Below are 26489 nucleotides of genomic sequence, written 5' to 3'. Positions count from 1 at the left end.
GTTGGTTTCACACCCTGGAGTAAAGCGTGAACTGGGAGACTGTGTGAAACTGAGCAGCAGGACTCCTCTTCCTCCTTGCTGGGCTTCATTCACCCTTTGTCTGCATGCTGCTGAGATCCCAGAAACTCCAATATCTGCTTCTTCTAGTGTTTTTCTACCTCAGAGTGTCACCGAGGGGGGAAAAAAAGCACAACCTGAGGTTTCTGGAGTTGGCAAGGATGCTAGATGGCAGACATGTTTTGCAGGGGATTTGCTTATATTGAACAATAACACGAAAAAGTGCATCTCGTGTAAAGGCTTTTTTTTTTCTTTATATATAATTAAATATATAAGAAAAGAATAAAAAAAAATCCAGGAAAGAATGCAAAATATGTTCAAAGATGATCAATAAACGATATTAGGGAGCAACAACCATGGTTAAAAACAATTAAAAGTAAATGAATGGGTTAACAAGTCACACTAGTGATTAGCTAAGTGATTTCATATTATAGGTATATAGACCAATACAAGTTATTATAAATATACTATTAAACACCCATGAGGTACTAAAGTGTGCTGTGCCATAAATAAATATGCAAAAACGCAATTCTTATAGAAGTCTCTAAATACAAAGTAAGGCAACTGTAAAAATAAAGCTTGAGTAATAACCACCAATGAAGATAAACAAATGAATGGCTTTACCAGGATGCAGAGAATGGTCCATGGACAGTTCTCTGCATCCTGGTAAAGCCATTCACTTGTTTATCTTCATTGGTGGTTATTCATGCTTTATTTTTACGATTACTTCCATTGGTCTATATGCCAAAAATATGTAATTTCTTGAGTTATCTTAATCCTTCGTGCTGCTTGTTAACCCCTTCATTCACTTTGTTTTTACCCGTTTGTTTTTGTTCCCTAATAGCTTATCGTGTTCTTCCATGGATGTCTTTTTGTTTGATCATAGTTGTTGCTTTCACCTATGATGTATGGTATATTGTGTAGTGTATATGAAAGTCCTCTATTGTTCTTTTACATAATTATATATGTCAGATAAAGCTTGGGAGATGTGTATTCTTACTTTTCCATGCAGAAATATTCAGCTGAGAGATGTTTGGAGGGTTTCTTGCATATTCAAGTAGTTTTAGATCCGGGGTTTGACTTTCACATTACTGTCATGGACCCACCAGTAAAAAAAAAAATTCATAATCTATTCTATATTGGTGGGCTGGCAATGCCCTTAGACAACAAAGCGGTTCATACCATAACACTTTTATCACCATTTTTTTATAGGTAATGTTCATTGTTACAGTGCGATGCGAAAGTTTGAGCATTTTGGAAATAGGTGCTGTGGACTGCTAAAACTAAAATTGAGTTATTTGGGCATAACAAGGGGTGTTATGCATGGAGGAAAAACACAGCATTTCAAGAAAACACCTGCTACCTACAGTAAAATATGGTGGTGGTTCCATCATGCTGTGGGGTTGTGTGGCCAGTGCAAGGACTGGGAATCTTGTTAAAGTTGAGGGACGAATGGATTCCCCTCAGTATCAGCACATTCTGGAGACCAATGTCCAGGAATCTGTGACAAAGCTGAAGCTGCGCCGGGGCTGGATATTTCAACAAGACACTGCTCAAAATCCACTAAGGTATTCATTCAGAGAAACAAGTACAACGTTCTGGAATGGCCATCTCAGTCCCCAGACCTGAATATAATTGAAAATCTGTGGTGTGAGTTAAAGAGAGCTTTCCATGCTCAGAAGCCATCAAACCTGAATGAACTAGAGATGTTTTGTAAAGAGGAATGGTCCAAATACCTTCAACCAGAATCCAGGCTCTCATTGGAACCTACAGGAAGCGTTAAGAGGCTGTAATTTCTGCAAAAGGAGGATCTACTAAATATTGGTTTCATTTCTTTTTGTAGTGCCCAAATTTATGCGCCTGCCTAATTTTGTTTAAACAGTTATTGCACACTTTCTGTAAATCCAATAAACTTAATTTCACTTCTCAAATATCACTGTGTGTATCCTATATAATATTTAACTGATATTTTTTTATTGTGACAACAAATGATTTATACAGGAAAATCATGACGATTAACAACGTTGCCCAACTTTCGCATCTCACTGTATATGTCTGTGTATGTCTCATAATGTGTATGTCTCATAATGAAAGCCAGGGTGAAGGTGACCACACACACAAAATACATTTCTTTTTAATTTCGAGAAATACAATCAATTTTTCTGATTGAGCGTAATATTTGAAAAATATGACCAAAGTATCACACGTGTTGAATTTTTCCCCAATTATGAAAAATAAGATTAAAAAATTGTTTTGGCCTATAAATCAAGAAATCAACAATCTATCCCACACAATTAAATTTTAATAAAATTGATCAGCAAAATATGCCACTCCTGATTTGACTTATACTGTATTAATAAAAATTGGAAACTTGATCAAATGTTTTGCTCCATTAAAAAAAAAAAAAAACTTTTGATTTCTGTCCAGTGGTATCAAATTGTATTCGATTGTATTGAGTATGACCACCTTTAGAATAAGATGGGTGCAGGATCAGGTGAAAATGATAGTGCTAACCTTGTGGTTGTGGCATGGATTATGATTGGCCAATCACTGACCCGTTTTACCACCTCGATGTAGTGTGAGGATCAACAGATATTGAATACTATGAACAGTTGTTTAGGTTAACCCTCATACTACATGGCAGTGGGAAAAATGGTTGTTAATTGGACAATAAAAATTGAAGGTGTGTACCAGACTTTAGGATGATTTAATGACAGATTCAATTGTGATTGGCAAATTGCACAACTTCCATGTAGTATAAAAGCTTATCAACACTGTGTTCCTAGTATTCAAAATCTGTTATCCCTTAAACAGGGCTCACACCTTCTATTACTATGTGTATGGTTTATAATATCCCTGCCTTTACATTCACTCTGACAGCTTGCTCTTAAGCATGCACTGAGTCCCAAACACACACCATAAGGCCATAGAGTCTGGCATCACAGACCCTACCCCACAAATAAATGCATGCTTAGCTGAGCTTCAGGAGTGGATGAGTGGCTTTTTTTCCTGTTCGTTGATCTCTGACCCTACCCTAACCTCCCCCCCCCCCCCTCCCACCTCCTACACTCCCCAATTATTATTTTTTTGTAATAAAAGAAAAATTACAATTAAAAAAATACATAGTTACCTTAGGGACTGAATATTTATGTCAAGAGGGTGTAACACTGTTACTTTATAAACTATGGGCTTGTAATTAGGGATGGACGCAAAACTGAAAAAAATGCACCTTTATTTCCAATTAAAATATTGGCGCCAAACATTGTGATAGAGACATAATTTAAACGGTTTTACAATCGGGACAAAAGGGCAAATACATTTCATTGGTTTTAATTACAGTAGCATGCATTATTTAAAAACCTATAAAGGCCGAAACTTGAAAAATAATAAAAAAATGTTCCCACATTTTTTCCTATTTTCCCATTAAAACACATTTTAGAATAAAATCTTGGCATAATGTCCCACCTAAAGAAAGCCTAATTGGTGGCGAAAAGAAGATCTAGTTCATTTCATTGTGATAAGTAATTATAAAGTTATAGACAAATTAATGGAAGGAGCGCTGAAAGGTAAAAATTGCTCTGGTGCTCAAGGGGTAAAACCCCTCAGTTGTGAAGTGGCTAAACTTCAGGAACCAAATCTCAGCTGTTGTAAAACATTCCTTCTTTCCCCTAAAGAACATTGCAAGCGTAAACATCTCATACCTCCAGCGCAGACCTTTCAACCAGAGTTCATGCCTTCATCACATCAAGGCTGGACTACTGCAATATTCTTTATAAAGGCCTTCCAAACAAAGACCTGCACCGCCTGCAATTATTACAGAATGCCGCAAGGCTGTTAACTAGTTAACTCCGCCATTGCCACAGAACACCAACCCTTTGGTCACTCCACTGACTTACTAATAAAATGGAAAATTCTGTTCTAGATTGGCTTGTTAACCTTCAAATCCTTGCACAATCTGGGCTCTAGATACCTGAAAGTGTACCTAAGATGACCTGTTACATAAGATAAACATGTCAATAACCAGGCTGTTTTACTTGCTTTATTTTGCTGCCTGAAAGAGTTAATTTTCAGGCATGGAAGTGACTGCTTCTGTCTTGTCGGGAATATAGGAAACCTCATTGATAAGCAAATTACAGCCATACATTTTCCTGGCATAATACAACTTCAGAGTGCAATAAAATAAATCAACTATTGACCTTTTTCTAAATCTGGTACACTTATTAGGCTGGCACTGAGCAGAGTCATCAGTTTTTTTTTTTTCCACCAGGAGTTCACTTGAAGAACTTGTTGCAACTGCATCACCACACACACACACACACACACACACATACATACATACATACATACATACATACATACATACATACATACATACATACATACATACATACATACATACACATAACTTGGTATGCCACAGAGTCCACCTCAAAACCTTTGGAGGTAGAGCCTTCTGTCATGCTGCCCCTACACTTTGGAACTCCTTGCCACACCCAATCAGGACATCTCCATTCCTGGTGTTTTTAAAGCAGAGCTGAAGATATGATTACAACAAACTGCTTCACTTACCTGGGGCTTCTGCAAGTCCCCAGCAGCCATCCTGTCCCGCGGGACAGAATGGCTGCTGGGGGCTTGCAGAAGCCCCAGGTAAGTGAAACCGTTGTAATTCTATCTTCAGTTCCACTTTAAGTCCAAACTGAAAGCCACCTGTTTAGCATGGCATTTATGAACACCTGACTACTTCTTCTAAAACAGTCCAGCCTGCAACCTTGTATTGATCTGATGCATATCTATGCTCTTTAAGTCCTATGGGAGAAATGCACTTTACAAATGTTATTGTATTGTATAAGTGAAAAAACACACCCCTTATTAAGGAAATTATTTTGTTTGCTTGTTTTAATTTAGGTCAGGACTTATATTTTACCGAAAAGGTGTTAAATCTTTGGACAAGAAAACTGGAAAAGAAATCCTTTACAACTTTGAGGACAAAATCAACTTTGCAGTTTTCCCTTCAATCCAAGGAGGGCCTCACAATCATGCCATTGCAGCTGTGGCTATAGCGTTAAAACAGGTAAAGTGAGGTATCTGAATGTCTTTGGTTTTATGACCTGCCTGTTCTCCATGTGTTTTTCAAAAACCGTACATACTATTTTTTTTTTTTTTTGCCCATGATGATCATTCGTGGACGTCTCAGGTGATAATCTGACATCAATACTGTATAGGAATATTTACAATTGTCCTCTCCTCTACGCCCCACAATTTTGTATCAGATCAACCAGTGCTCTGATAAGAAATTGCATCCTGTGTAGACGTCCAAATTGTTTCTGAGCGATTTTTGCATTAAGTACCCAAAATTCATTGCAAAATCGATCGGAATCAGATCGGACCGTTCGGAAATTATCTAATAGATCCGTCGATCTGACGGAATATTGTACCGTGTACATTATGCTTTAGCAGTCTTCTGCATTGTATCATATTCAGGCAGCCACTATTGTAGTTCCTGCAGTGGGGATTGCTCAGTCCAGCCTCACTGCTGGGATGAGAAGCCTTCACCAGTCTATTCCACATGTGTTTGTGGGATAGATGTGGGACGATATACAGACTAATTCCCTTAGTAAGTATTGGGTAAGTGATGTACAATCACTTCAGCTGAAATAAGATCAAAATTTTTGTTTGGATAACCTCAGGGGGAAGAGAAAAGACAGGGAACACAGGAGCCTCCTAAGTGTAGTTTTAGAAATCCTTTATGTGAGCAAAGTCAGTAGAATATTACTCACATCTGGTGGTCCCCAGCTGCAACTTAATTCACCTGTGGGGAAGTTCCGTCACACACTCGGGTACCTAATGGGCGCTTATCAAAGTCCAAGTTCTGGACTTGTCAATAAATTCCTTTTCAACAAATACTCTAAATAATTTTGATAGTGCTTTTTCACCTACTTTTTGGTACTTTTTCCATTGCAAGGTGCTAAAAAGTCATTATAAACATTTTCTGCTAGGAGAAAACTCAGGAGAAAAAATTAATTGCATATGGGCCTAGGTTCCTTACCTTGGATGTTGCACAGGTTCACCCTCACATTCCAGGGGCCCAAAGATTATGGCTATCCAATATTTGCTTTTGGCCTTGTCCCTTGCAGACACTGAATCCTTTAATATTATTTATGATAATTTTTACATTTGTGAAAGTCCATTTTTTTTGTGCTGTTTCACAACTCAACTCCAACTCAGCTTCTCTCTGGGATGCTCTTTTTAAACCCAAATATGTTACTTGTGAGATGTTCCATGGGTTTTTTTTTTTTCGCATTCCAGCTGTTTCGGAGCATCACAACTTTCTCCAGTCCTTTTTTTTTTTTTAACTTGTTGCTGACCTCAAATGAAAAATAAGCATCTTTTTCATAAAGCAATTGCATGTTTTTTTTTTTTTCAGATTTAAAAGTTGGGCTTTCAAGACATGATATAACGCATAAGCATTCCAGTAGGTTCATGTGGCAAGTATCCACAAAGGTCATGAATTATAAGTCCCTAGCCCGGAAAGAGGTATTGACATTAGCTGGGCCTAATCACTAGCTAAGAGTCCTAACTACCTCAGTAATCCCCCTCTCCTCTAGCTTCCCATTAACGTGCTTATCACAAAACCCTAAACCCAACATGTTACCCCTCTGATAAACAAGCTTTGTCTGGAGTAATGTAAGTTGTACAAAATAATTTACAACATTTAAAAAAAAAAAAAATAGTAACAGCCTAATCCCAACCCATGTCAGAGAGCTAGTGAGCTGCCAGTTAAGTATTCAGCTTTATATGGCCAACAGAATTTCTGCCCACAGGTTATGTGGCCAAGCAAAGGACACACTCTTTCCACTGATTAGAGGAGTGGCTGCAATACTCCACCTACTCAGTTGAAAGTTTGGTTCTTTGGGCAATTATGCTTCACAGGCCATCACAGTAATAGAGGTGATCTACAATTTTCTGCCGTAATAATAAATTGGTTTACTACTATTAAGGCAGAATAGAAAGTAAAAACAGCCAAGTGAGAGGTAAAACCAGAAGATTGTTTTGATGCCAGTAGACCGATATAAGGTGAAAGGATATAAAGTTTTTAGTCGTTTTTCAAAAATTGTTCTCTATTGTTCATTGCAGTCAGACAAGCAGTAAACTTATTTTTTCTAGTTTTTTTTTGTTTCCTTTATCTTATGAAGTATAGCAGTACCACAGTCAAATAATGGGCTGCTAGCCTTTGTTTAGAATAAATTAGATTCATATGTGTTAACTATGCCTAAAGTAAATTGCTTAGCTTCAACTCTGAGATCTTCCCTCATATACCACGCTTAGGATTTCCTCACGATACCACTAACAAACATGCTTTGCCTTTCAGACACATTAGTCTTCCTTCAAGCCTCTTCCTTGTGAAATGGAATTACACTTATCCTGTGTGTTGAGCACCTGCTGGCTGATAAACGCAGAGCAGGTGACTCCAACAGGAAATGCAGTTATAAATCAAAATGTGACAGGGCTCCAGAATACTGCAAAATATAATAACCACAACGCCTTATGAAAGCACTGACTGCAGACTATCTGTACAAATGGAGCTTTCATGCTGAAGTCAGAAGTGTGGCTTCTTCCTGAGGCAATTAATAGATATTCCTTTTATTCAGCGATCTTGCGGGTGGGCCACGATAAGCAGTATGCATTGTTTTATTTTGGTGACTTTATGGATTTCACATGTGAAATACTTTCTGTTCATCTGGGTGCAGAGGTATGGCCAAAGCAATTTTCGGGACCATTCATACCAACAAGTAAATATGGTTGTTATGGAGCTGAGATGCTTGAGGTTAGGAAGTGTTAATATTAGCATTAAAGGGAGCCTAAAGTGCTAATTGTATGGAGGCTGATCTATTTATTTACTTTGAAACAATGCCAGTTGACTGGCAGTCCTGCTGGTTTATTTTGCCGCAGTAGTGTCTGAATCACCCACTTGAAAGCTTGCAGCTAATCTTTCCAGATTTGTCAAAAATGGCAGAATCACCTGACCTGCTGCTTGCTTGTTCAGGGCCTATGACTAAAAGTATTAGAAGCAGAGAATCAGCAGGATAGCCAGGCGGTAACCCCGACCTACACTCGGGGTAGCCGCCGCAGAGGATTACATGGCCCCGGGAGGGATTTTTTGAATAAAACTTGTTGTAAACCTTGTAGCTAGCACTAGGCTAGCTACCTGTGTCCCCAAAGTCCCTCTGCTCTGCTCCGATCCCCCCCGATCGCCGCCGTTATACATACCACCCCCTGGATCCCGCGATAGCGCAGCCTCTCCAATCCCCTCCAGGCTTCGCTATGGGGAGGATCGGGACTGGGAATGTCATGACGTCAGACATCATGTCCTATCATTGCCATAGTGATGACTGAAGTTGATTGGGGAGGCTGCGGCACTCCGGGGTCGCGGCTGGGTAACTATATAAGCGCCGGCGATCGGGAGGGGGGATCAGAGAGGTGCGGGGGGACTTGGGGGACACGGGTAGCTAGCTAGCCTAGTGCTAGCTTCAAGGTTTACAACAAGTTTTATTCAAAAAAATTACTCCCACGGACGTAACCACTGAAACTGCGTACCCCCAGGGAGGTTAAAAGGACATAAATATGGCAGCCTTCATATCCTTCTCACTTCAGGTGTCCTTTAAGGTCAGTGTTTGGGTCACATTGGCGTTTGAGTATTGTCATCTGTTGGGATAAGTGGAAAATTCTCCGAACATTTGAATAACTTAACAGCTGCACTTTTCTCTTCCCAGTCCTGGGCCCATATACAATACATTTTTTTTTCTCCTGAGTTTTCTCCTAGTAGTGAATTGTTTCATATTTTTAAAATAACTTTTTATTACTTGTAATTGAAAAGTATCAAAAAGTGAAAAAGTACACTCAAAATTATTGTGAGTATTTTCTTGCTTGCTGGTGGTTTAAAAGGTGTTATATGTGAAAATATACTGTAGGAGAAAACTGTAAGAGCGGACACGGACAGGAGTGGCATTTCAGGACCAATGGTGGAGCCAAGAAGGGGCTATTTCAAGGTTTTATGTAACACATACAGTATGTTGGCTAACTGATTAATAGCTGGTGGCTCTCATTTATTAACACAATTTGAACTTTACAGGTCAATGGAGATTTTTATCTGGAGCATATTCCGCTCCTTCCTAGTTATCTCTTTTGTTTAGTTCATTTATTTGATGACCTTTAAACATATGAATAATTCCCTCAATATAAACAAATGGAGCAGATTGGCACTTCCACAAATAGTTTATTTAGCAGACATAAGTCAATGTTTAGAGACACAGGGGTCCCTTCTTTGGGGGAAACACTGGGGGCTCCACTTTGAAGTGCTAACTCGCATAACGTAGAGATAGAGGTCCTGTGTAGGGCAAGCAGGTGCTCCTCAATGTGTCCAGGATCACCAAGGGTGGACTTGATTGCTTGCAATTTCCTCAAGATAGGCTGGGCTGACTTGCATGAACATTTTATGGCATGCTCTTGCCCAGTTTTGTATATGGTGGTATCCTTGAGATAATTTTTAGCCTATGGCCTCGGAGTTCATCTATCAGAATGTTTATAGATCTTTTATAGAAAAGTTTGAAGAGAACCTTTTAAATAATACTTCCTAGGGATGGACAATGAGATGCAAATAATTCCAAATTGTTACAGAATTATGAAAATTTGAAAATGCACCGATCAAATCAAACACCAGCTTAATTCAAGTGGTCCATTTTCAAGCAACACGGATTTGCAATAAAAAGTTGTATAATTTTGCATCAGCTTGGAATAATCTGCATCTTAGTGACCGCCCCTAATATGTATAGTGAATTTATGTGGGTTTAGTGACAGGATTGGTGGTTTCATGCTGAGTAATGCTCTGTATCCATAGGCCAGTTCTCCAATGTTCCGTGAATATGCACAGCAGGTCCTGAAAAATGCCAAGGCCATGGCTGCTTCCCTCCTCAAGAAAGGATTCACCCTTGTGTCAGGTACTGTGATACATCGAATCTGTAAAATTTTGTTTTCATCCCACAAAATATACATATATTAACAGGCAACTGAAGTGAGTGTGTGTGTGTGGGGGGGGGGGGGGGGGCGCGAGACAGCCCAGTACCCTGTAGTATCTGAGGTCCCTCAGCGTTTCCTTGGTCACCTCTGTTGTGCCACTGTCACCCCAATTGGGTAACTATAGCCCATGCACTATCCTGGCCACACAGTTGAGTTTTTACGAGCTGCCTGTGTGCAGAATGATCTGGGAGCGCAATCGAGGAGATGCACAGTGCCATAATCTGCGACCATGTTACTGCAGCTCAACGGAAGGGACTTGGAAGACTCTGAAGGATCTCAGATGCTGTCTAGAGCTGGAAGAAACCCCAGGTAAGTAGAAATCAACTCACTCCACCGCCTCAGGTTTCCTTTAAAGTGAAGTAGAGCAGGTTTAAAACAAGCCCTTGCCCTGATGAGAGGGAAGCCTTGGGAACCTATGGAGGCTTCCCTTGCTGATCCAAATCTGTGCTGCGCAGCTCCTCGTCCTTTATTATGACTGTGCGAGCCCGCCCATGTACAGTAGCACAGAGCTCCGGCTTACTCGGCATGTGCAGGCGGGCTCGTGCGGCCATGATACAGAAAGAGGAGCTGCGCAGCCGCGATATGATTAATCTTCGGGGGGGGGGGGGGGTGGAGTCGCACTCAGCGACAGGGGACATCAGACCAGCAAGGGAAATCTTTAAAGAGGAACTCCAGTGAAGATGATAATGCACAAAGTTGCTTCATTTTTACAATAATTATGTATAAATGATTTAGTCAGTGGTTGCCTATTGTAAAATCTTTCCTCTCCCTGATTTACGTTCGGACATTTATCACATGGTATGGTAACATTTGTACTTCTGGCAGGTGATGTCAGTGGAAGGAGATGCTGCTTGTTTTTTTGGCAGTTGGACCCAGCTGTAAACATCTGTTATTTCCCACAATGCAATGAGGTTCACAGACAGGAAACTGTCAGGACCATGGTCTTGACATCACACTGCTACTGCTTGGGATGAAATTCAATTCTTGGTTATGGTTTCTCTTTAAAGAGAACCCGAGGTGGGATTTAATTATATTAGTGGGTCACAGAGGCTGGTTGTGCACACTAAGACCAGCCTCTGTTGCCCCATGGTGTGCCTCCATGTCCCCCCCCCCCCCTGCGCGCTGCTATACCTCCGCAGTGCTGGCGACACGCAGCGTGTCGCCAGCACAATGTTTACCTAAGCGCTGTCTGTCAGCTCCGCTCCCCCGCCTCCTCCACATCGGCGCTACCCGCCCGTGTCCCTTCCCTCCCGCTGATAGGAGGGAAGTGACGCGGGTAGCGCCGATGCGAAGGAGGCGGGGGAGCGGCGCTGACTGACAGCGCATAGGTAAACATTGTGCTGGCGACGCGCTGCGTGTCGCCAGCACTTCGGGGGGCATAGCGGCGCGCAGGGGGGACATGGAGGCACACCATGGGGCAACGGAGGCTGGTCTTAGTGTGCACAACCAGCCTCTGTGCCCCAGTAACATAATTAAATCCCACCTCGGGTTCTCTTCAAGAAGTACAGTGTGAGGTCAGTTGCAGCTTACTTAGAATTAATGGCAGTTTGATGTGGGTACAGATTCCTCCCCTTTTCCCATCATCACTCACATGAGGTAGTCGGGGAGGAGCTGGGAGGGGACACCAGCTAGTTTTTTCACTGTAAACACCAAGCTGACACCGCCCACCTACTTTCAGTTAGAGACTATAAAGTAAAAAATACACTTAGTGTGCATGTTGTTCTTCTAAAAAGTTATGACTCTGGCGGTGCTAGCTCACCCTCTGACATAAAGTGTGCGACGACTTCCAGCACTAAGCTTCCCACCTCTCCTGCAGACAAGTGCTATAGCACTTTCTGTATCAGATATATAATAGCACTGACCTTTAGCTTTACTATACCTGATGAGTGATATCCCCAAGACCTCCTGGCATGACTTATTGAATATGTTTCCAATGTAATTTAATTACATCTGGTCTGTCTCTATGGAATGTATATATGTAATTAAATGGCACTGCATACGTTCACCCCTCCATTTAGAGTGACATTGCAAATTGTTTTACTTAGTGTAACGCCCTTTTTGAGCATTATTGTTGGCAAATGTTTTATGAGTGTGTGTGTAAAGCAGAGATCATGGGGTACCTGAGGAAGGTACGTTACTAGAGGAGCAATGAGACTGGGGGGTATACTTCTTCCTTAATACCTACATGTTTGTAATGGCAGCAGCAGCCATTGGACTTTATCCATAGTCCTACTTGGCCACATATCCTGCAAAGTTTGCATTTCTTTGAAAAACATGCAAATATGTTACTCCCCACTCCCCCCCCCCCCCCCCCCCCAAAGCCTGATTATGTTTTTTGTTTTGTTTATTGGAGCCATGAATTCATGTTTGAAAAAACATTTTTATTATTATAATCTATTGCATTTATAAAGCGCCAACATATTATGCAGGGCTGACAATAAATCGGGATACATACATATACTGCCTCTGACACAGGAGACCAGGGTTCGAATCTCGGCTCTGCCTGTTCAGTAAGCCAGCACTAATTCAGTAGCAGACCTTTGGCAAGTCTCCCTTACACTGCTACTGCCAATAGAGCGCGCCCTAGTGGCTGCTGCTCTGCTCTGGCGCTTTGAGTCCGCAAGGAGAAAAGCGCAATATAAATGTTAATTGTCTTGTCTTGTAACAAGGGGTGACAGACAGAGCGGTAGCAAACGGTTTTACAACATGGCAGAGGTTATACATGCAATCTGGGTATAAAATGTGTTTTAGAGAGACCCAGCAAATCAAGTCCTAGTTAGTCCATGAGGAAGGTGTCATTGCTGGGGTAGCAAATTAAGGACACACGGAGGAGGACCCTGCCAAAGGCTTACAATCTAAAGGGGATTTATATTCTACACAAATATTGAGTACTCCTACTACACATCGGCAAACACCTTCTTTCATAAAGGGGTACCTACCTAGTGTAATTATGTTGAGAGACACTGATTTAACACACACAGTTTACTTTCTTTCATCTCCTTGGTTTTCAGCATATTTGATACCACGCTTTCTCAAATTTTCTACAACGCCATCTGCTGGTTAAATTTTGCAAACACACCTTAGCTATGGGGCAGTCCATATTATACATGCCTTTATTTTACAGCACCAGCATATAAGTTATACATGCCGTACAATGAATCGGTAATAGGAATAGATGACGAGTCTGAAATAACACAGTCTTTACTGGCTTAACATACCTGTGCATTGCACGGTGTCTTTTTGGAGTCCTTAACTAAATGAAGCACTATGAACAGGAGGTATGGATATTTGCTTTTCCTTGTAATTCCTCTGGAGAATATTAAAAACAAAATAGACATCATAAGGATTAATGTTTGCTATGTGTTCATTTCTGCATTCGGGCATGGCCTTCCATATGGTTAGCCCTACTATGGATAAGACCTCTAATGTAGAAATTCCATAGTGACAGGATGAGTCTATTTTCACAGCCTTGTTGTTAGGCATGGCTGTTTAGTCCAGCATTTCATATATTCATTCTTCTTCCAGGAGGAACAGATAACCATCTTGTTCTAGTAGATCTGAGGCCCAGAGGTATGGATGGAGCGCGAGCGGAGAGAGTGCTGGAGCTTGTATCTATTACCGCCAACAAGAACACATGTCCTGGAGATAAGAGCGCTCTGACCCCTGGAGGCTTACGCTTAGGTAAGTCTTGGTGGTTCCGGTTTCCTTAACAGATTGGGACGTTTTAGACATTTCCATGGCTAATAAAATGTCAATACTATAACAGTCTATACTATAACATCACTTTTTGCTCTGCTGAAAAGAGTACTACGGTATTATAAAAAAATTGAAAAGTGTAAATACATACATATACTGTAAAATGTACATTTTGCCCAGAGTAAAATGCACTATTACTTTTTTTTGCATGTTGCGGTCACTTACAGTATTTAGCAAAAAAGCTGACAGAGCTGACTGAAAAGTCCATCTTTTCGAGGGGAATTCTCAATCTTAAGTTTATTCACAAAGTACTCCCTGGAAAGAATCTGTACAAATATGCTGGCCAGCCTCCTTACTCGTTTGCACACTATTTTGGCAGTTTCTCTACACTACTGCCATTTAGTAAATGCTTTTGTAATTCAAGAAATTCCACAGAATCCATGATGGGGAGATTGATTAGTCCGAAACCTGTCAGATTTATAATACCTACTGGAATTGACAGCAATGTAGAAGAAGGGTAATTTATAGTGCATTTTACGCTAAGAAATGTACATTTTATATGTATTTTAAATTTGACAAATTTTAGCAATAGTGGTCATTTCAAAAAGAGCAGAATTTCAGTTAATTGCATCCATCAATCTATTCATAGGAGCACTGGATACAGCTAATAATCTGCACTATTGGGGATCTGATCTTCATTTAGCCAGGATGTCAGGCTAGCAATAATTGGGATATTCACAGTCAGTGTGTCTAATTTAGGTTTTGCTTGCAGCGGTCTCCTATGGGGTGTGGTGTGATGGATTCTGAGGCCAGTGACGCATTGAATCGCTTTCCCAGCAGGATGAAAATATGCCATCAGCCTTTAATTATTTTTTTTAAGTGACAAGGAAGAACATTTTCAGAAGTAACCTATGGCCTATTCTTTACTCCACTACCATTTTGGCCATTTACAATCTGCCAGTCCTTCAGCATTTAAGTGGAAGCAGTAGCTCTGGTCACTGAATGATGCGAGTCCAGTCAGTGGTCCCCTTCATAATCATGGAATAGCGAATCAATGGAGATCTTGCTTTGACTTTACAGTGTAACTGTCGGGCATACAATCAAAAATCAATTATTTTTATTTGGTAAACAAGTAATAAGAATGCTAACCAGGCAATCCAAAAGTTAAAATCGCTATTACTTTTCTTGTTGATAAATGAACATTCCCTAGTTTACCTGACTCTTGTTTGGTACATTGGCGCACAAAGGAAGTTGCAGGGCATGCTGGGTATTTTTTTTTTTTTTTTTTGCTTCTTTTACCTTGCTCTAAGACTTAACTAATGCAGCCCGATTGGCTGAAGCCAGGGTCTAAAAGCTTGTGAAATAATTGCACGGCTTTTAGACTCTAAATCTGAAAATAATCGTAATGCCAGGGAGGTTAAAGGGAACCAGAGCCAAAAGCTCAGGTTCATCACATGCCCTTGCCCTGAAAAGAGGGAAGCCTTGGGAACTTATGGACGCTTCCCTTGCTGATCTTAAGCCCTCCGCCAGGGAGGTTAATCATGTTAGTTTATATGGGAGGATCCTTGTGCCTTGAGGGAGTTTTAAAGCGAATTAAGGATGGACAATGACATGCAAATAATTTTGAGTTGATGGAGCATTATGCAAACTTTTTAATACAAATTTTTGCAGCTATTTTTAGCGGGTGTGCTACGTCACTAGTGTATGGCATTAAAAAGCAATAGCTGTTACTAAGGAGCACATGCTACACTGCTAGTAACACACTTGAAGTATTTAGCCTGCACTGTGGCAGCGCAGTAACATGAATGAATCAGGCCCAGTGTGAGACAATAACAGAGGATTTTTGCTTTCAGTTTCTGTAGTTTCTGCTAGCAGAGAGAGAGATCAAAGCATTCCAAGCATTTAGAGCACAAGTTCTGCTAATTCGGTTCAAATGCAGTGCACTTATCTCAAACTAGATAACTCTATTTAAGCTGCTGAAGGGTTAAAGGGCACCTGAAATGAGAGGGATAGGGAGGCTACCATATTTATTTCTTTTTAAACAATTTCATTTGCCTGGCTGTCGTGCTGATCTTTCAGGCATTAGTAGTATCTGATCATGCACATGATTCAAGCATGCAGCTAATCTAATCAGAAACATCTGATTTCCATGCTTGTTCAGGGTCTACGGCTAAAAGTATGAGTCAGTGGATCAGCAGGAAGCCAGGCAATGTGCATTATTTAAAAGGAAAAAAATATGGCAGCCTCCATATCCCGCTCATTTCAGGTATCCTTTAACAGGTGTAAATGCAGAGCTATGGATGTGAAACTTCAAAATACAGGATGACCTTGAGGAAAAAAAAGTGCAGGTCAGGTCAGTAAAAGAAACCATCTATCATGAAGCCGTGCAAATGCAGAAAACATCCTCCTCAGCCGTGTTCAATCAATAAACAATGAAAGAAAAGTCCTGCAGCAAAGCTATGTAATGTGCCAGATGAATCCTCCATAGAGCCCAAGAAGAATGAGGACGGCAGGCAAAAGGCACATATACGCACATTTCTCTGGACACCTCGGCTCTATTTTACATTTCTTTATCGTTATTGTGAGTGCAGGGAATATTATAAAAATCAGAAGTGCTAATCAAAACTGTAAGCAGTTTCCATGGCAAATAATGCAACCAACCACTTTAGTGTTGCCTCTTTTTTTCCTTCCTCTGAAAGCATTCAAAATAAATGGTTTGGCACACAGCCAGAAATATGACCTCAGATGTCTGCATATTTCCTAATTTGCAATTTTCTTTTGCGTTTTAAAAGGTGCCCCTGCGCTCACATCCCGCAATTTCAGAGAGGCCGACTTCGAGAAAGTGGTTGATTTTATTGATGAAGGGATCCAGATTGGGCTGGATGTGAAGAGTAAAACATGTAAGTGACAACCTCTGAATTTATGTCCTCATAAGGGTGTCTCTGGCTGAAAGAAATGTACAAGTGAAGTTTTTGCAGTGTTTTAAAATGGGCAATATTGAAGAGCGAGTGTTCTTGTGCGCAATATTCACAATATTCTTCGGGAACAAACTTTGGATTAATACAGTATAAAGATGATGTGCAAGTTAGATATGTTGAATTGTGTTTAATTAGCGGAAAAGTCCTAAGGCCCTTGCCCTCTTGTGCGTTACTATCCATGTGGTGCGATTCATTGTGGAATCACAACACATGGTTGCCGACAAAGATTAGAAAAGGCATTGCCATTTCCATTCATTATAATGAATAGAAACAACAGCCGCATCGGGGAGAAGCACAGATTCGTAAGTACTGTGCGCTTCACTGGTTACCTGTATTGCCCGCAGGGTGAATGTAGGGAAGGGTCCTTAAGACCAGCACACATGATGCCATAAAATCAGATCATTTTATTGTAATTCGATAAAACAGATTTCCTGAAAAATCGAAAGCCTGTTTTTTTTCGAGAAAAAAAAAAATCAGATCAGATTTCCCATTTTTTTCGATATAAGTTGATTGGGAGTGGTAGATTTCTCTGATCAATTTTTATGACTAGTTTAGGGTAGATTGTCAGTTTCTTAATATCTACACCCAAGCAGTTTTCAATCAGGACCTCCCCGAAAGTAAGCTCTAGCTTATATTTCAAGCATGCTGGAAATATAAACCCTCACCCTAAAATAAGCCCTAGTGGCAGTGAAAGCCCACCCTTACTACTTCTCTGCCTTTACCTCTCTGGCTCCCGGCCCCCCTTCCTCTAGAAATTCAGATCTCTGTGCTCCACTGCCCGGCCGCATACTTCACACCGCAGATCAGCAGTGACCTGTGGTGGAGGGGGCTAGACTTGCACAGAAACAGCGCCGTATACAGGAAATAAACCGATCACTTCCTGTACATGGCGGCACTGTTGCTGTGCAAGTCTAGCTGCCTTAATTGCTGGCCACTGATGATCTGCAGTGTAAAGTATGCCGCCCGGCAGTGGAACACGGGGATCCGACTTCCTATCGTAGAGGTGGGGACTGGGTGCGGAGAGGGTAAAGTGTCGGCAGCAGGGGGGGGGGGGGGGAGAGAGTAACTATACATTAGAGGGCTCTGGCTATATACACTGGCTTTATAGAAGGGGGTTCCGGCTTCCCCCACAAAATATAAGACCTCCCCGAAAATAAGCCACAAGCACATCTTTTAAAGGAAAAATTTATGACACTGTTTTAAATTGAAAACTTGTGTGATACATTGGTCAGATTTTTCAATTGTTATAATCAATCAGAAAAATGTATTGTAATCCTTGAATTGAAAAGAATTGTAAAAAATGTATGGCCACCTTCAGCCATAGAGATTGTATTGTTGACATAAATGAGAACCTGAAGGTAGTGCTGTGTAACTCATGCACTGTGCTGAATGTGTTTCTAAGTAATTTATTTGTGATACGGGATAGCAATACTGTACTGGCTGTTCATTCTGGCTTTCTTTTTTAATGGGCCTTGTTTCTGTTTTATTATTTATTGAACAAATTATCACTGTAAAAATTATCTTTAAAAAACAGCTTGTGGTTATTACATATAATTAAGTCATCTCTAATAAGAACTATAAAGTTAATTTATGCATTGGGAATATCATACAATTATTGTAAAATACGAACTTTTACAAGAATAAACGGCAACTATGTAGTTGCATTGTGCTCAGACGCGACATGAGATGGTTTTTCACCACCGCCGTTTGTCAAAGGTGGGAGGGTTTCGGTGTTTCCTGTAGTGAGCTCGTATTCCTGGGACACCTAGGTAGTAAGCAGAGAGAGGCCAGGAGCCCAATGGTCCAGTACCATCAAGTTTGAGAATATTGTAAGTGTATAGATTTATACTCACAAAATTGGGTTGCAGACCCCAGCAACCACCATATAGGTTTATGGGAAATAAACCAACTCCGGTCAGCTTTCTACGTCCTGCCAGGTACCGAATGGTCGCTCTCCTAAAGTGTAGTTTTGGATAAACCTATTACCTCCAAGGGAGGTCTGAATGGTAATGAGTGGGAATGGAGGCGCCCGGAGTATAAAAATAGTGGTTTTCTATTGGCATAAGATCAATTAAAAATATAAAAGGGGAGGTATTTCATTACCTCACCGGAAAATAGGATACCAGTTTAACTGGAAATTATTTATTCAAAACGGACAACTCGTTTCACGGGTACTAGCCTGCCGCCTCAGGTCAATACACAGTGCCTTGTAGCAATATAAGAAAGCGTCTTACTATTTGTACAGTCAATTGGTGGCACAGCTTTCATGTACAGGTTCCTCTTTGCTATATGACCTAATTATCCTGTACCTTGCATGCCATTCACACATGGGAGTGCAGATGCTTTTGTTTATATAACATAAGAAAAAGTCTGGGCGCCTCCATCAAACGTGATACACAAGGTGTTACAAAACTCTACCATTTGGCTGCATGCAGAAAAGGTGGCCACTGTGGAGATACCATGGTCACCGGTATGACAAGGAGAGACCAGGACCCAAATGGTGCAGTATTGTGGGAGTATTAGATGTTAGATTGTGGTGTAAGAGTATTTATACTCACAAAGGTGGGTTGCAGTCCCTGCAACCACCGTATATCGCCTATGGAGAAATAATCATCCCCGCTATGTATTCCGGTTTCTATAGGTACTGCACTCCTGCTTGGTCATTCTTGGTTGTAGATAACACCACACCCAGAGGTGAACACCTCCAAAATGATATGCAATGTATAGTACTGGGGGGTGGAGGCGCTCAAAAATAGGTAGTGTAGTGAAACAAAAAATGAGGTGGAGGGAGGCGTCTTCACCACTCCAGGTGTAAGAACCCAAACCACAGAGTAAATGAAAAAATATTAAATTATTTATTCAGTACTATTAAGAGGACAACGTGTTTCATGGGTCTCAGCCCGCTTCTTCAGGTCAATGCAAGTGCCTTTAAAATATGGTCACAACCATGGATGCCTAAAAAGGAAGACATTTTTCTTGCGTCCGTGCTTGTCACCATATTTTAAAGGCACTTGTATTTACCTGAAGAAGTGGGCTGAGACCCGTGAAATGCGTTTTCCTTTTAATCGTGCTGAATAAATAATTTTATCTTTGTACGTTTACCATGTTTTGAGTTCTTACATATGACGTTAGGAAGACCGCTCCCTCCCCATTATTATTTATTTACACTACCTACAGTATTTTTGGGTGCCTCTACCCCACAGTACTATTTGGTTGCATGTAAATGCAGCTGAAAGGATAACGTTCTTGACAAGCGTTTGTGGAAAAGAGGCTATAGCCCTGTACCTAGGCCAGCGCCAACCATCCATGCAAATGTGTGCAGCTTGAAAATGGACCAATGAAATCCTGCCAAGGTAAAATTTGGGGTTATTTGATTTCTCTAGTTTTAAGCTTTGGAAATTTGCATACAGAATTTGCATAGTCCTGCATTCATTGGCAATAATTTTCATCTCATTGACCATCCCTAGCCAGCAATAATGTGCGAGTTAACATAAATGGGAGCAATTTTACCATTACATCAGAATTGTTGTGCACTATAAGGCCAGAGTCTTTGTGGTGTGCTCCTTATACTTATACTGCTTTTTTTTAGCGTAACTAAAGTCCTTTCATTGTGATACATTGTACTTGTTTGTGGTAGTTTTGGTTGTGATATTTTTACTTTTATGGACTTGCCCAATAATGGCTGTGATGTCACAAACCCTCTCCCACAGACTAATAAGAGGATCTTTGGGCCAAGGCTGGTTCTCTCATGAAGCAAAGTGAAACTCTTGCAGCAGGTGCAGAGATTACAAGATCAGGTAGTTGTGGTTCCACATGCCTTGAGAAAGGGGGATCCTGTGTGGCCCCCGAAACAATTGTAGGCTGATATGTGGAACGTTGCACAATAAAATGTGTGTTGCATCTTAAAGATTGGTGTGCTGATGTACTTTGCAACTATCTGACTCTACTAAGTAGCTTTGCCTGGCTACTACATCAAGCACCCAGAATACAAAGGTGTGCCAGCTTCATCTTTTTTTCTTGGAGGATCGGCATGTTTGTACTGTATGTTTCCATTTACAGCATGCAGTCAGAGTAGGAGGAGGAGCGAGAGGAGAGAGAGTGAGGTGAAGAGGTCATCATTGGGGGGGAAAGCAGCTTGTTGTGCTGTGAGGAGTCTGATAGTGAGGAGGGGGGGGGGGGGGGGGGCAGGAGGGCAGCAGTGTTTTATTTGACTTGCACAGCAGAAGGGAGGTGGCACTGCTGTTCTGACTGAGGAGGAATGGAGTATGGCCGACTGGCTGAGGGTGAGCAGTTTGTTTATCACAGACTCCCAGCCAACCAGTGTGTTATTGTGTTGAGCTGCAGCATGTTATGTTTCAAGTTGTTGCATATGCTCCCTTGCTGACTGAGAACATTTAATGAAGCAGAGTAAATTGAAGGGTGCTGTACGATCATTCCAAATTGGGAAGGGGGGTGTTTGCATCCTTATAAGTTTAACTCGGGCAGCCCAGAGTCTAGAACCAACTATATTTTATGTTTATTTGACAAACCCCAATTAAAAAGTGTTTTAATACAACTGAAGAATCCCAGCGCTACCTACTTGATTAAATGATTGCACTATAGGAACATTGGGGACAGTGGGGACCCCCGATACGTTGGTAAGCTGCGGGTGAAAATAACCCTCACCCCACCGAGCACCCTCCACCTTACTTACTCAAGAGTCTAGAACCGGCCCTGGTTGGGGGTGGGAGCAGTCTGCTGCACCGGCATGTTAGTTTCTCAAGGGCAGAAAAAAAGCAAATTAATAAATGTACTTAGCTGTTTAAGTTCATTCTCCTTTAGAGCAAGAATAAAGGATTACTTTAGATGCTCTAAAGCTGAATACATATTTGCATAACAGCATTCTTTTTGTTTTTCAGTTTATTGGAAACCACTTCCTGATCATGTAAAATGTAAAATAAACTGTGGTCTGTGGGAACCCAAACAATTACTTCCTACAGACCCTAGATCACGTTTTTATGTGGGGGCTAAAAAATAGAAAAGAGAATCCATTTTTCTTATTTTGTAGTTCAGCAAAATTGTGTTCAACAACTATATCCTGCTTACATGACGGTGTTTGCTGGTTTTTTCAGTATTAATGAATTGGAGGGAGCATCAGCAAAGTGTATACGTTTTCTGTGTCATCCTCTGTTTACTTTGTCATGTTAGGAATGCTGTAAAATATCTCAGGCACAACATTTTTGGGGGGCATTTTTCTTGCAATCCTAATGGTAATGCCCAACAGATAAAGTAAATGATTTACTTATAAAAGTAGGTTTCTGTAGTGGACTGTATAAGAGCCTTGATTAGTTTTTGTGTTAAATAAACTTGCGTTATTAAAAGAAAACCTATCGCTTTAAGTGGAATTATAGTCTGTTTCCCCTCTGCTGTAAAAGATTAGTTACACCAAAAAGTACTAATGGTTACCTCAAAAAAATTACTGGTAACCTTAAATTTTTACAATCCATTTTCACGACCACCCACGTCCCCTAGGACTTCCTTTTTTCCAGTGTGCCTAGGATGTGAAAATGCAGTTGCAGTGGTGATCTGGAGGGACTGTGCCTCCTCACTCTAGAGCAGAGCTTCCAAAGTCAAATGCGTAGTGGGAAAGAATGCATGAATGGGGCCAAGTCATAAGCCAACTTCAATGCACAGCATTCACTAAGCAATACCGCATTCAGTAATGCTGAAAACAGCTGATTTTACCTATCACCTTCCCAAATTCCAATTCACTTACCGCGCATAAAATTAGAATTAGACTAGTGAGGTAAATTATCGCCTCGTGTGGTAATTGCCTCAAGAAATGTCAAGAAATTGCAATATTTTTCGCCAGCTCTTACCAGCTGATAACTCACTCGTTCCATGCTGTCTTTGTGCGGTAGATTTGACAGACAGCCTTTAGGGAGAGCCAGGCAGCCAATAGGGAGAGCCACACAGCCCTGTTTTTAATGTTGCAGGGTATCGGGTGGGTCTTCACTCTCGCAGAGCAGAGGAAGGTGACATTGAGGCTTTTCTGCATCCCTTTAGATGTGAAAATCTGAATTCTGGCATGCAGAAGAGCTCCCCCTGGTGGCTGCAGCACATCTAAAGGGATGTCAGAGATGCACTGGACAGAAAACCCTGACTCTTACACTAAGCTCCCTGCCTCACCACTGACCTGCTCCACAGCTGGTAAGTGACACTTACCGAGCAGGGCTTAGTGAATTGATGCATGTTTGTTTGGTAAATTAACCGAACTTCTGCCTCATGCGGCAAATCTTTTGTGAATTTGGGAAAAAAGTGTAAAATACCGAATGCGGTATTTTACCAAACAAAATGATTTTATGGACCTTCCTAAATGAATGCTGCCCAATGTCTAATGCCCCTCACCCCTCCCCTTATATAGTTGCCTGGGGTTTAGTGGTCCTCCCTCCCCTGTACAGTTTTCTAGTGTCCCCCTCCCTTATACAGTCCCCTGGGGTCTAGTGTTGCCCTCCCACCCCCAAACCGTTCCCTAATGTCTAGTGACCCCACACACATTTCCTTGGTGTCCAATGCTTTCCCCCTCCCTTCCCTATATGCACAATTGAAGGTAAAGAGGCGCCCTGGTTGAAATAAAAGCATCTAAAAACAGCTTAAAATCGAGGAAATAATATGAGGTGGCTTACCTCAATAACGAAATCCTTGTATATGACAAAAGATTTTTATTTTTTGGATCAGGTGTTCAGAGGGTGGGATGACATCACTTCCTGCGGAAGTCATCATCTTATGTGATGTCATCCCACCCTCTGAACACCTGATCCACCTCTCAGTGAGCTCTCATTACTGCAGCTGCCGAGATTAGCAAAGCTGATATATATTGCAACTCTTCAGAGTCTCCATTAGAGGCTCCCTTTGCCGTATCGACTTGTTCATTTGGCACTTTTATTGGCCTGATGAAGCGGGCTGGGACCCGCGAAACGCGTTGCCTGTGCTAAATAAAAATCTTTTGTCATATACAAGGATTTCGTTATTGAGGTAAGCCACCTCATATTATTTCCTCGATTTTAAGCTGTTTTTAGATGCTTTTATTTCAACCAGGGCGCCTCTTTACCTTCAATTGTGCATAGCTATACCCCCAAACAATCTGTGTTTGAGGGGTGGTGACAGACCACCTGTGGGTGCCCCACAGTGGACACCTGTCCCTACTTTTTCAAGGAGAGCGACCACATCCAGATCCCGGCTGGGACTACCCCGAGTGGAGTTGGGTTTATGGTCTCCACCTGCTTCCTACGGTTGGTTGCCCTTGCAACCTCCTTTTGTGAGTAGTAATTTATTGAAATTCCTTTTTTCAATCGCATACTAATATACTACACTATTGGGCTCCCGTATTTGTCTCCTATATTTTTTTCCTGCAAGGTGCTGAGACACCCCCACTACACTACCTTCCCTATATGGCTTACCTTATGACCTTGGGCTTTACCCACCACATAGTTTCCCTGGTGCTCTAGAGAAGAGTTCCCCAACCCTGTCCTCAAGGCCCACCAACAGTGCATGTTTTGCAGAAAACCACAAACTTTCACAGGTGAGGTAATTAGTGTCTCAACAGAGCTGATTAACTACCTCTGTGACTTTCCACAAACATGCACTGTTGGAGGGCCTTGAGGAAAGGGTTGGGGAACACTGTTCTGGAGTAGGTAAAATATTATGCAAAGTGGGGAAACCGCTTGCAGGCTGAATTTGATGGATCTGGAAGCCAGACTTGACATGTATGCTCTTGAGTGAGGAGGCTAATCGACAGGGGAAAAGACCAGCACCAGCTTGCACACGTTACCTCCGCCCTCTTGCACGTGCGCCAGAGTAATTTTGTAATTGCGCATCGCTGTATGATGCTGGATGGGATTGTTTCTTGCAACAGAGTTTGATTTAATCTACTTTAAAGAGACTCTGTAACAAAAATTGCATCCTGTTTTTTATCATCCTACAAGTTCCAAAAGCTGTTCTAATGTGTTCTGGCTTACTGCAGCACGTTTTACTATCACCATCTCTGTAATAAATCAACTTATCTCTCTCTTGTCAGACTTGTCAGCCTGTGTCTGGAAGGCTGCCAAGTTCTTCAGTGTTGTGGTTCTGTGATGCATCTCCCCCCTCCAGGCCCCTCTCTGCACACTGCCTGTGTATTATTTAGATTAGGGCAGCTTCTCTCTTCTCTCTTATCTTTTACAAGCTGGATAAATCCTCCTCTGAGCTGGCTGGGCTTTCACATACTGAGGAATTACATACAGGCAAAGCTGTCTGCACTCTGCAGGAAGAAACAGCCTGACACTTCAGTGGAAGATAGCTGCAGGGGGAAAGAAACACACAAATGATCTCTTGAGATTCAAAAGGAAGGGTGTATACAGCCTGCTTGTGTATGGATGTATTTTCTATGTGTGGACATACTGTACATCAACCTACTTCCTGTTTTGGTGGCCATTTTGTTTGTTTATAAACAAACTTTTTAAAACTGTTTTTAACCACTTTTAATGTGGCGAGGAGCGGCGAAATTGTGACAGAGGGTAATAGGAGATGTCCCCTAACGCACTGGTATGTTTACTTTTGTGCGATTTTAACAATACAGATTCTCTTTAAATGCTCCTTGAAATTAAAGGAAGTGGTCTTTAGGCATTGTTTGTATGTACTGTTCTCTTTTCTTAATTTTCCTAATTTTTTTAATGTATCATTTGTTCATGTTTTGTTTTAATGTCAGTAAACACTTTTATTTATTTATTTTTTAGCCAAACTCCAAGACTTCAAGAACTTTCTTTTAGAGGACAAAGACACTGTGCAGCGGATAGCTGATCTGCGTCAGCGTGTAGAGAAGTTTGCCCGTGCCTTCCCTATGCCAGGATTTGAGGAACGCTAGAACCAGATAAATCCAGTGAAGAAAGCTGTTCCATTCCTCCCTATTCTTCCTTCATTCTTTCCATCCTCTACTTTACCTTTTTTAGTTGTTATGCATTACAAATCCTCTATACATCCATCACCTATCTCCCCTCTGTTTGCTATGGTGCAGCGTAATACCAGCATGAATTCTCAGTCGTACTTTGAGTAGAAAGGACTGCAGACAGGACCAATGTAGCAGCGACAGTGAATGTCTGTAACATCTGCAGACTTCAGTGTCTAATGATTTATCAATAAAAGCAATAACATCATTTGTGTCTCTGGATTCACTTCATGATCTGCCATTTCATCCCTGTGCACCACCAGTGTTTGGTATATCTTCACCTGCTTTATCACATTTTTAAAGCAATCTCAAGGTGCTCAAACGTGTTACAATCTGATTACATGTTCAGTCCAATCCACCAATAATCCAGATTTAGAAACGAAACCTAATTGAACTGTGAGTAGGGTGACTTGCTAAAGGAGATGGGCTGTGTGGAGGCTGTTTTTCTCACCAAGGTTCTAGCAGGAAATTAAGGAGGGATTTGAGCTTGTCAGCATTCGGTCAATAAAAACAGTCCTTAAAATAGCCCTATAGCAGAAAACTAACCTTTAAAATACAATAAAACAATATTTGTAAAGCGCTTTTCTCCCATAGGACTCAAAGCGCATAGTTATGTCAGATCAAGACAAGGTTGCAGGCTGGACTGTGTTATAGAGGAAATAGTCATGTGTTCATAAATGCCGGGCTAAAGAGGTGAATTTTAAGTTTGGACTTAAATGCTT

The 26489-nt window shown here is 41.2% G+C and overlaps 1 protein-coding gene across 2 annotated transcripts in view; it reads left to right on the top strand.

Moving 5' to 3' along the window:
- Positions 1 to 25975, top strand: part of SHMT2 (serine hydroxymethyltransferase 2) — a 96010-nt gene extending 70035 nt beyond the window's left edge. For both annotated transcript variants that reach the window (XM_068265157.1, XM_068265156.1), the window contains exons 8-12: positions 4963 to 5128; positions 9953 to 10052; positions 13657 to 13812; positions 16620 to 16727; positions 25559 to 25975. In XM_068265157.1, the coding sequence (XP_068121258.1) occupies positions 4963 to 5128; positions 9953 to 10052; positions 13657 to 13812; positions 16620 to 16727; positions 25559 to 25686 (658 nt within the window). In that variant the 3' untranslated portion in view covers positions 25687 to 25975. The remainder of the gene's footprint in view (positions 1 to 4962; positions 5129 to 9952; positions 10053 to 13656; positions 13813 to 16619; positions 16728 to 25558) is intronic.
- The last annotated feature ends 514 nt before the right edge of the window (positions 25976 to 26489 follow it).

The sequence above is a fragment of the Hyperolius riggenbachi genome, chromosome 2 (assembly GCF_040937935.1).
Source record: "Hyperolius riggenbachi isolate aHypRig1 chromosome 2, aHypRig1.pri, whole genome shotgun sequence".
Taxonomy (NCBI): domain Eukaryota; kingdom Metazoa; phylum Chordata; class Amphibia; order Anura; family Hyperoliidae; genus Hyperolius; species Hyperolius riggenbachi.
The sequence above is the reverse complement of the archived record's forward strand: the minus strand, read 5'-3'. Positions and strand labels throughout refer to the sequence as shown.